The sequence below is a fragment of the Dendronephthya gigantea genome, unplaced genomic scaffold (assembly GCF_004324835.1).
Source record: "Dendronephthya gigantea isolate DGI-Jeju-01 unplaced genomic scaffold, DenGig_1.0 000265F, whole genome shotgun sequence".
Lineage (NCBI taxonomy): Eukaryota > Metazoa > Cnidaria > Anthozoa > Malacalcyonacea > Nephtheidae > Dendronephthya > Dendronephthya gigantea.
In genome coordinates this window covers 145054-156280 of record NW_021163275.1, presented here as the reverse complement: position 1 = coordinate 156280, position 11227 = coordinate 145054, and the positions used below count along the sequence as shown (strand labels likewise).

The 11227-nt window shown below is 36.5% G+C and overlaps 3 protein-coding genes across 3 annotated transcripts; 2 read left to right on the top strand and 1 right to left on the bottom strand.

Moving 5' to 3' along the window:
* The first annotated feature begins 199 nt into the window (after positions 1-199).
* On the top strand, positions 200-2779 carry LOC114541089 (TBC1 domain family member 15-like). Its single transcript, XM_028561070.1, has 10 exons — positions 200-578; positions 813-888; positions 978-1209; positions 1337-1440; positions 1519-1580; positions 1662-1808; positions 1897-1987; positions 2076-2224; positions 2326-2467; positions 2594-2779. The coding sequence occupies exons 1-10, from the start codon at positions 362-364 to the stop codon at positions 2709-2711; spliced, it is 1338 nt and encodes a 445-aa protein (XP_028416871.1). The 5' UTR covers positions 200-361; the 3' UTR covers positions 2712-2779.
* LOC114541090 (leucine-rich melanocyte differentiation-associated protein-like) lies at positions 2776-3868 on the bottom strand. Its single transcript, XM_028561071.1, has 3 exons — positions 3652-3868; positions 3300-3560; positions 2776-2992 (listed from the first exon to the last, which is right to left on the bottom strand). The coding sequence occupies exons 1-3, from the start codon at positions 3807-3809 to the stop codon at positions 2845-2847; spliced, it is 567 nt and encodes a 188-aa protein (XP_028416872.1). The 5' UTR covers positions 3810-3868; the 3' UTR covers positions 2776-2844.
* Positions 3869-3975: 107 nt separating this feature from the next.
* LOC114541092 (cold shock domain-containing protein E1-like) lies at positions 3976-10788 on the top strand. Its single transcript, XM_028561072.1, has 27 exons — positions 3976-4057; positions 4832-5146; positions 5267-5395; positions 5523-5619; positions 5726-5820; positions 5906-5980; positions 6055-6111; positions 6203-6300; positions 6463-6589; positions 6694-6780; positions 6866-7115; positions 7222-7307; positions 7390-7485; positions 7603-7650; positions 7732-7803; positions 7877-7965; positions 8069-8177; positions 8339-8431; positions 8522-8601; positions 8788-8905; positions 9038-9100; positions 9195-9341; positions 9416-9523; positions 9716-9802; positions 9871-9950; positions 10035-10103; positions 10295-10788. Exons 2-27 carry the CDS (start codon positions 5126-5128, stop codon positions 10410-10412), a joined length of 2499 nt encoding a protein of 832 aa, XP_028416873.1. The 5' UTR covers positions 3976-4057; positions 4832-5125; the 3' UTR covers positions 10413-10788.
* Positions 10789-11227: the final 439 nt, after the last annotated feature.

Here is an 11227-nt window from a genome sequence, read left to right as displayed (position 1 = left end):
CAAATTTAGGATTAAAAGTTCGTGGTTTCTGGGCGTGAAATTATTACCAAAATATCCACCCCCCATGGTCTTGCACCCAGGCTCTTCGTCTTGCCGCACATAGGAACTTCTCAGGTGACTTGGTTTGAAATATTACGAACCAGGTGTGAGGTGTACGAATCGGGTGTAGTGAAGTTGTATATTGTATAATGTGATTGTTTCTCCTTCCTTTGTGATTTATCAACTTATCCGTCAAATATGATGAGAAATAATATGATTTTATACAACTCTGCGTACACTTGGAAACTTTGACGGCTATAATCGGGATGGATTGTATAAAATACACTAAAATTTGGCGATTGAACCTCGTGATTCAACTCTGATGTATACCCTGCTTATAGATTACATGAATTTCCAGGACGCAAAATCTGTGGAAAGTAGTGAAAATCGCGTGCCTTTGGCGGCCGCTATTGAACCTTCATCTCCCACATCGAACGTGGAAAGGGAGCCACCTCTCTGTGAAACCGAATGGAGGTCATTTTTTAACAGCGATGGAAGAATTTTGAACGAGTCTGGACTGCGGAAAGCTATTTTTAAAGGTACACAAATTTGTTACATTACAATGCACAGATTTGTTTGGACAGAACATGTGGAAGATTGTGGCAGAAAGCTTTTAAATTTGTAACGAAATATTGATTGATTAAGTGTTAAGATTCATTTATTGCTTGCTGATTGCAGTGATTGGGTTCTCAGTTAATCTGATGTTTCTAATAATGACATCATTTCCTGATTATTGATAAATGAGGTCAACATGAAACACGTGTTTATTTTAGGTGGAATAAGTCATGACATTCGTGCAGAAGTGTGGATGTTCTTGTTTGGATTTTACTCTTTTAGCTCAACATCAAGGTATATATATATTTGTAAAGTATTCTGTGCTGCCAATGATGAATGGTTGGCAAACAAGTTTTTGTGTTGATGGTATAATTTGTTACTAGGGAACGGGAGGTGATAACAGTGGAAAGAATGGTTCAATATGATGTCTTGAAAGAGAAATGGCATAAAGAACTTCAAAATACTTTAGCAAAAGAACAGAACAGTTCAGAAGAACTGGAAAGATACTTGAACCCAGCCTATTGTACAAACAACAATCCAAATTTTGGTGTCAACAAGGAAAACCAATCAGTCGAAGTACAACAGCAGTTGATGTTTGCAAAAATAGAAGCACAGGTAGAGATTACATCAAGTATTGGATTGTAGGGATTTTTTATGTCAAGGAAAAATTTCTCTTTGACCTTAAAGTCAAAAGGATATGCCTTTACTTAGCTCACTACCAATATATGCATTTCTGTTTTAGATCAATGTGAATAAGCAAAAGATAAATGTGCCAAATTTACGACATTATTTAAGAACTATCGATAAAGATGTCCCAAGAACTGATCGCAATTTAAAATTTTATCAGTATGTCTAAAAATGTGTTCCTATCTTTGTATTCTTTGAGTATATTAAAAAACATCAAAAATCTATGTTTCATTGTAGAGATCCAAAGAATCTATTAGCATTGAGAAATATCCTTTTAACTTATGTCGCATTTTCACCAGGTTTGTCTTGTTTATTTGATGCTAACTGATTATTACGTATTTATGAATTTATGACATATATTAACATCTTTTCGTTCATAGACATTGGTTATACACAAGGAATGAATGATTTGGTCAGTCGATTTCATGTTGTGCTTAAGTCAGAGTATAAAACATATTATTGTTTTCTCAACTTTATGGAAAGGGTCGAGAGAGAGTTCCTTGAAGATGGAATGATCAGCAAGCTAGGTAGGTACATTAATACAGAAGCTGTGTGCATAGACAAATTCTCAAATAAATAGTACATATTGAATATAAAAATAAACATATTTGATAGAACTTATCCAAACATTGTTGAGAAAAATGGATTCACAGCTCTATGACTTCTTCAAAAGTCTGGATATCAAAGAGTTGCTATTTTGTCACAGGTGATGAACAAGATTATCTTCTGTGTTTCCAAATTACAAATGTACCCTCCATATGCAATCATTCTAACAACCATTTAACCCTTGTTAGATGGCTTCTGCTAAATTTTAAACGAGAGTTTAATTACGAGGATTCTCTGAAAATATTTGAGATCATCAGTAGCCATCATCTGGAGCTATCGTCATTGGAAGCAGAGAAAGAAAGGAGACAGAAAAGAGCAGAGGAATTAAAAAACCAAGGTTAAGTTCTTTATCATCTCCCCTGCTATTGTGCCATGATGCAACTATATGGTAATATTCAAGCATTTGACAAGTGTGTTTAACTTTTCTTTTTAATTCAGATGGGCAATTTTACACTGGAATTGTTGAGGTTAACGCAGATTTCACATTCGATCTATTTATCTGCTTGGCGATACTGGTCTCGAATCGTACACAATTGAGCAACTGTAGTGATCTTGCTTCAATATATAATACTATCAATGGGTAAGCTTGTGATTTGAATGCATGTAAACCTTAATTGCTGTAATGAAAATGCCAGTTTTGATTAGATAGAGGAGTACTTGAAAATGACTTTGTAAACTCCTGTATTTGTATTTTGTTTTGTCGTAGATTATCAATGAACATGGACTTGAACATGATGCTTGCAAAAGCAGAGACATTGTTTCTGAGTTACTGTCGTAATTCTGTAGCCGACTGCTTTCAGGTAGTGGACATAGAAAGATATTAAATTACTGTAAAATATTAATGTATATTTATAAATTTATATATAAAATTGTTAAAAAACCTTTATAAAGCGTGAATAAAACATGAACTACTTGATAACGGTTTTAGTGTAATATCAGAAAAATTAATATATGATTTCACAATCTCCTCTTATTATGTACATAATCCTTGCGAGTTTTTACTCTTCGTTTTCCATACACCTTTGTAGCTTCTTTTCGTTCACTCTCGGTGATAATTGTGCCATCCAATATCTCAAGTTTGCAAAGTGAACTAATGACAAAATGCCTGAAAATAGAGTTCATAAATGTGTATAAACGTTCATGTGATTTAAAACAATATCGTGTCAAACTTTACTGTTTATCTTGGGTAATCATTGACCATTGCTCAAAGTTTAGGGAGAGGAGGGAAGGTTTAGAAGGCATGAAATTTGCTGGCAATGAAATTCCCTATTCGTCCTCTTGGCCCAAAATTTTCAAAAAAATATGTAGACAGAAAGCTGAAGCTGTAGTTTTTTACTTACTTTTTTGCTCACAATAAGTATTTTTAGGGGTGCCCCCTTCCCTGATCCCCCCTGAAGCATACTATCACTTACCTGTAATCTGTGTACGAGGTGTAGGTGCCACCATTGAAGTAGCTTGGGGCAGCTTTATTATTGATCATGCTAAGATATTTAAGATTTGGATAGCTCTGCGAGATTTTCTCAATAAATAAACTCAGGTTTGTAATTTGATTATGATTCAGCCATAATATCTCAAGCGTGTCCAATTGGGGAAATGTTGACCTTGCTGATATTGAGTTGTGATCTAGGATGACAGTGTTTAACTTCGTGAAGCCGCATAAGGACTTTAAATCACTGATATATGAAGTTAAGGAACAACTTCTTTTCATTGTTATCACATTATTACAGTTATCCTGATTTTAAAGATCAACAATGCAAAAGATACAAAAATTTATTGTAGCTTAGATCAAGTTCAGTGACCACCTTTCCATACTTTTTTATAATTCTGCTTGGGATATCTTTCCATTCACCGTAAGCCAACGAAATACGCTCTGGTCTTTTCGGATCTCGTGGGTCCGAAAAACGTCCAAGTTTCTGGCTCATATCGCAAAGATACGTTCAGAAATTAGCACGAAAACAGTCAAAACGCAGACCATCTTGATGTTTTGTTTACAAATTAATTTATAATTCGTGTAATTTATGTAATTATGCAATTAGAATGGATAATTATGCACGTTTGTGACGTCACGCGCAGGAAGTCCCCATGCGACTAGAGTAGACCGGTGTAATATGGCGGATCGCAACCTCTTTCATTGTGTTGTGGTTTTGGGGCAAAATTTGCCCTTTGAAAGGTATGAAACTTTGTGATCAATCATTATAAAGTACTTATAACCTTCATCTAACATACTGCATCGTTTTTGTTCACTTTGGTACGTTATAATAGCATGATTATTGCAAGTGTATAGCGTCGACGTTTAACAAAGGTTTTCTATGTCGACACAAATGATAAAGAAGTCCACATGCTATTAGTTTTTATTTCTTTTTGGGACAATGTTTACCCCTCGTCTTGTATTTTTAAAAAAAGTAGGGCACCTTGTCAAATTTTCGATGAAGGCGATCGTCCCAGTGTGGTATAGAAATTGATATTTCGTGGTGAGAACATACAGTTTTCATTAGAAATATATTTTGCTGAGTTTTAAATTTTATTGTAATATGACACGAGGTTTTCATCAATCTCGTACTCTCCGTTGTACGAAAAACTGTATCTAGTAGAAGAAATACAAAAGACTTATGTAATAATTTCGATCGCGTAAAAGGTAGAGGAAAGAATGAATATTACTTTGAACTTTGTAGTTTGTAATATTGCATATATTATTTTTCAAAAATAAACAATATTTGCCAAATATATTCTATTTAGGCAGCTTTCCCTATTGATTTGTAACTGTCTTTGCTTACTGTCTTATACAGAAGTTCTTTTTAAGAGACAGAGCACACGAAGAATTGTGCAAGGAGCAATATTCTCTTTTTATAATTCTTAAGTCCAATCCATGTTTGGTGTTTGTTATATTTTGCCTCTTGACGAGCAAGACATCTTTAATGACAAAATGTTTCTCCCATTATTCTAGGAATAAATATCAACAATGGAGAACAAGATGAGGAAACGGCCGCTTGGATTTCATAGAAATATCCACAGAAATTGTATTGCCCCCCACATTTCATAGAAAGCATTCATTCAAAGGCAGAGCCTGACTATATTTAGAAGAATATTCATAAAATTATATAAATGTTCCAGTCATTTGGAGCAAATGGATTAGATTTTTTGATGAATTAAAAAAGTAAAGGAGAATTTTTCTACGTGTCATTATATCTGCTGGCAGCATTACATTGTAAAATCTTCACATTTTTCGTGGTCGTTCAAAATGGCAACAGATGCTTGGAAGGTTTGTCAAATTACAATTAAAACCTTGTTAATTAAACAAGTGTCATTAACGTGGAAGTCAATCCATCCTTTCTGACTTTGTTTTTTATAATATTTCAAAACAATATATTTTTTATTGTAGAAGCATTCTCTTCAAAACTCTGGATCTCGAGATTATCATCATAACACTGACTACTATTTTTCTAATGGCAAACAAACAAATAACTTTCATCAGAGGATAAGAGAAACTGGAGTGATTGAAAAACTTTGTGTATGTTTTTCCCCTAATGTTTTTGTCATTATGCTCTTAGACAACTTCATTCAATACAAGCATACAACTGTGTAATCTAATTCTACCTTCAGTCAATTTCATATGAGTTATTTTGTTTCTTTGACAGCAAACCTATGGCTTTATTGAGTGTGCAGAGCAGGAGTTAAGAGTTTTCTTTCACTACAGTCAATACAAGGGGAATGCTAATGAACTCGAAACAGGAGGTTAGTGAAAAAAATATTATATCTGCAATGATAGTGAACAAATGTCTAAAACAATTGTATTTCCTGAGAATCAAAAAGTAGAGTGTTGCTTGTCTATCCCTTTTAGATAACGTTGAGTTTGAGGTATCCTCAGATACACGTACAGGAAAGCCAATTGCCTGTCGTGTTCTGAAATTGGAACCAGGAACTGTAACTTTTGAGGTAGGTGTCTGACTGTCAAAACTCACAACCTTTTCATTGTTCATTTACACAATTTCTAATGAGTTTTGTGATGGTTGTTTACTAGGTGAAGAGTGAGGAAAGAGTGGTTGGAAAAGTTGAAGTTGAGGCTAAGCCTCCAAGGTTTAGTTATCCTAAACAGGTATGAGAGTTTTGTAAGAATACTGGACAGTTTTGCACAGGTTGTTTAAAGATGCATTTTTTCATGCTTTTTAGTCTTCTTCTCGTAATGGTGACTCGGAAGCTGGTCGTGTTTGCTACGAAGTGAATGGCGTAAGTACTGTAGATTAGTGAAAGATATATATAAATATTCTCAATATTATTTAAACATCGCTGTATATCTTCGTTGCTTTTCTCTTGAAAGGAGTCATTTTTCCTGCCATACTACCACTCAGATGTTATTTCAAACTCTCAACTATACAAAGGCGACAGTGTGTCATTTTTCACTCTGGAAAACAAAAGGTTAGTTTTCTTTTTTAAACCTCATACCCACAATAGGACTCAAAAGCCTGAATCAATGTTAAAAAGAGTATTTGTGTTTGAAATCTTATAGCCACCACTAAATCAATCAAGGCCTGACTTTACAAATCTAAAAGTAGACATCCTTTATCTCAATACTTCTAGAAATGGTCATCATTGTGCGGTTGAGCTGTTGCTTGTCAAAGCAGCTCCTCCCGTGTATGTTCAAGGCATTGTTTGCTCATTGAAGGAGTCTTTTGGTTTCATTGAAAGAGCTGACAAAGTCAACGAGGTTTGTGCCAGAGAAATGAACTAAATTCTGTGAGTTGCATGAGTTCTCCCTTGGTAAAACAGGAATTCTAGGTCGTGCACTAACTTTGGGGAATTTTCTTGTAGATTTTCTTCCACTACAGCGAGTTCCAAGGTGGCATTGGTGATCTCTTACTGGGAGATGATGTACAGTTTGTTGTTCATGCCCGCAACGTACGTTAACTTCGATATAATCAAGTCTTATTTCTTATATTTACATCAATCATTGAGCATCTTCATATTTCTATAATTTCTACAGGGCAAAGAGGTGGCAGTGTCGGTGGAACCACTTCCGGAAGGCACGGTGAAATTTGAGGACATCAGTAAAGATACATTCCAAGGAACCGTGGAGAAAGTGTTCAGTCGTAACAAGAGACAGGAGCCATTGAACGGCAAAGTATTGTACAGCACCAACGATGGTACTTCTGAACTGCCTTATGGGGAGAAAGACGTGTTGGGTGAATTCACCATCCTTCCTGGCGATGTGGTTGGCTTCAAAATTGCAACTGGTAAAAGCCTGTTTTACAACCATCTATAAAAGCAAAGAAAACTAGATTTTCCCATTGTTAAATAATCAATATTCTCCTCTCACAATTACCTCTATCATTTGCCTAGATCGGCGAGATTCTTTGAGAAGAGCAACAGAGATTTATTTGATAAAAGAAGCGGAGAGTGCTAACGGTGGCAGTGTCAGAGAAAGGGTAGGCATAGCATAAATAATGGCTGCGAAACACCTGATGTTTTTCCTCGTCTTGTTAAAATTGACTTCTTGCCGTGTTCTAGGGTTTTGTATCCGCGTTGAAAGATGGTTTTGGTTTTATTCAATGCTGCGACAGAGACTCGAGGCTGTTTTTCCATTTCAGCGAGCTTATCGACCTGGTAAGTGTAAAGATGGGATCATGATCGAAGCCACTAATCTTGTCCGTGTCATTCACAAACATTCATCGTATAAGTCAAACAAAGATGATTTGAATTGATTTTCACCGAACCATTTAGGAACAAGAAATCAACTTTTCGGATGAAGTGGAGTTCAGTATTGTCGAGGTATGGAAATGTTTTATTCACACAAATAAATATGACATGTTGTCTTAACGGTGATTCTGTTAATTCTCATATTCCGTGTAGGATTATGTCGCTGGTGGACGTCTCCATGCAATCCGCGTGCGAATCCTGCCGAGAGGAAGTATTGGTTTAAAGGTAAGAGTTCGTTTGTCCGCGATATTTACCATCTCCCACCTTGTGTTTACGTATTACGTATGTTTTTCTTCAGCCAATGACAGAAGAGTGGTTTACCGGAATCGTGGAGCGCGAGTCAGCGCCGTGGATGGGACGAAGTCCAAGGAAGGTGGAGCGGGAAAGGTTGGTGAAAACCTTAAATCAAACTTTCATTAGTTTTGCCTGGTATAAAAGGTCAAAAACCATGTTATTCTTCCAATGATTCACAATGTTTCTTGCTTTCCAGGGACAGCGAGTGTGGTTTGATTGTTGCGTGTATTGAAAATGAGAAGATTGCCTTGCCATTCTTTCCCGTTGATTCTGATCTCAGAACGATGGCGAAATTTGGAGATCAGGTACTGTATAGACCTTCATAAAAACTGACGTAGTTTGCCTACAACGCATCTTTCTGATTGGCCATTGCATGTGGTCGGTACCCAATCTGGTTTGGTCGGTACCCAATCTGGTTTGGTCGGTACCCAATCTGGTTTGTGTAATAATTGTTGTGTAATTTCAGGTCGAGTTTCAAGTTTCGGTCAGCGAGAGAACTGGACACCAAATGGCTGTGAACGTTACTGTGATGAAACGAAATAGTGACGTCAAACATCTCGTACGTAATAACGTAATCATATTGGATTGGTGAATGTCGTATTCATATCGTGCAATTGAATAAGCAACTTTCATTTTTCATCTTTTAAAGGGTTTTGTTGCCGCGTTGAAGGATACTTTTGGTTTCATTGAGTTGGCAGATCACGAGAAAGACATCTTCTTTCGCTTTATGTAAGTAAACATTGCATGTTTTCATGTAAATAAAACCTGGTTCTCGTAGTAAAGTCCTCGTTCAAATATGTCATCTCCCTGACTGGGGTGGTTATATTTGAACGAGGCCTAAATAAAGCGAATCTTCAACATTGTTACCGCTATGTTGCAGGAAGCGCTTTAACGATTCTTGCTTTTCGTTTCTAGTGAATATGACGGAGATCTTTCGCTTGGCGATGAGGTGGAGTTTAATATCACGGCAAAGAACGGGAAAGTTGCTGCTGAGAGGCTGATCAAGCTAGCCAGCGGTACTATTCCACAAGAGGTAAGATACTTTGTTTTAACCTGAGAAACGAAAGATTTCATAGAATGAAGTGGACTTTCTCAAAGTCTCCTTCCATTTTAGTCATTTCTTAGTTTTGGAAGAAGCTGATTTTGTTCTTTGTTTTTCTCGCAGACTGTTATTTCGGGAACGTTTGAAGGAAGAATTCTTCGTCCATTGAGACGAGCAGATCCTCAGGTGAGAGAGACTTGCATTATTGATCACTGGCATGAGGTGTGTTAGGATTAATCATGTCGTCATTGATCGACTGATCAGTTTCTGTATTTTACAGCAAGTTGATTACCAAGGTTTGATCGAATATATGATAGAAACATCGGATAGTGAGAGCAAAGACGTGGAGGATGATGTTGTTTATGTTATTCCTTACGGCATAACTGGTTTGGTTGACAAGAACACTGTACTGCAATGTGGAGAGAAGGTAATGGAGAAACATCTGTTCTTTGTCCTATCGTTTCCCACACCGTCGTTCAACATTTTCTAATCTTCATTTAGGTTGAGTTTCGCATTGGTTGTTCAGAAACCTCGGACAAGCAGTTTGCTGTCGAGATCACTGCTAAGCGAGAACGTTTGAGAGCAGTGGTTGAGTCTGTCAAGGGTGAGGTGGGTATTCTCCTGGATTTACCTGTAACATGGGGAGGAATCAGTTGACATACAGTGGTGATGACCTGTATCAGTAAACCTCAATTGTTTGTGTTTGAAGATGAAACCACTTCGAAGCGCTTTTTGCCTTGACCAAGAATGAGAAGGCTGGGAGTTGATGATTGAAATTCATTTGTGAAATTTTTCTTCCAGTATGGTTTCATAGCTTATGAAACTGACGAGGCCAAGAATTTGTTCTTTCATACAAGCGAAATTGAAGATGATACAATATCGATAAAGGTAGTGTGTGTGTTTTAAAACCCTAAGCATTATCTTCATTTTCTGATGAACGATATTTTGAAATGCAGGCTGGTGATACCGTGGAATTTTCCATCATCCACAACACTCGAAATGGCAAACAGAGTGCGTGCAAGATTTCTGTTGTTAGGTAAGTGCATGCTTTCGGAGTTCATCCCTCTATGACTGTTGACAGCATGGAATAAGCTCTTTCTCGCCTTTTCTTGATTTACAGTGAAAGACAACGACCTGAACGTCTTGTACGACGAAGTTTGGGCCTCATTGGGGATGATCAGTCTCTCAAGTATGTCAGATTACCTCAACGTTTTTTAATAAATTCCACTGGGGTTGTTGGGTTAGCTTAGTTCTTTGCAAGTTTAGGTATTGTTGCATTAATCATCTAAACTTTTGTGCTATTCCCCCTAAAACGCACAGGGTGAACTTCGATGAGTTGTGTTGGGGTTTTTTTATGTATGTCTCTCATATTTCTCACAGATTCACCATCATTCGACAGCCAGCAGGACCTGACAGCAATACTATTGGTTTTAATCATCAAAGGGCACTCGATTTGGGCAATGCCATCTCTAATCTGTCATTAACTGAGCAAGAATGAGGTCGTCTAAAGCTGTTTTGTAGAGGAATTGAGGATTTCGTATTTTAACCATTTAACTAGTATACTTATAGTGTATTCCTCGAGTGGCATTTGTTTGTCTGTATTAAGCAAGACAAAGTGTAGGATTTCAACTTAGTAAATGAGTTTTACTGCAAGCAATTATTGTGTAACTATACATGTAGACATTTGTAGAAATAATGAACAAAATCTTTCTCGAATTCGCTTCAGAATGTGATGGCACTTTTGATGATGGTTTTCTGTAACGTGGTTAGTTTGCTAGCTGAAGCTGAAGCGAATTTACGAAGGGTTGTTTAATTGAAACACACTGGAAATAATGCGAATTTGTGAAATTGCAAAATAAAATTGTTTTACTGATGCTGTGGGGGTTTTTTCGAACTTATATTTTTGTATCACTCAATGGTCCAGGCGCCATCTTGAAATGTCATTTTGGCATATGTTTTTTTCTAAAGTTGTGCTTTAAAAGAGCACGTTTCTTCATAGGCATGGCGGCCGTTTTAAATTTTTTAGAAGTTCTTTTTCACTTGCGACATGAATATGTAGCAAATATCATAAAGAATACTTGCCTTACTATGTATTCTGGAACTAAACTGATCAAACGAACACTCGGAGCGTGCAAAATCGAGAAGAAAGGAGAACTAGAGCGAAATCAAGACTTTGAATGACCAAAGCAAGGCATTTACATGGCTTATTGGGTGAGTATATACAGCATTTGCTTCGATGTTTCTGTGTTTATTTCATATTTGTTATTAAATATTGTTACAAATAAAGTATTTAAACTTGTTTAAAGTCGCAAT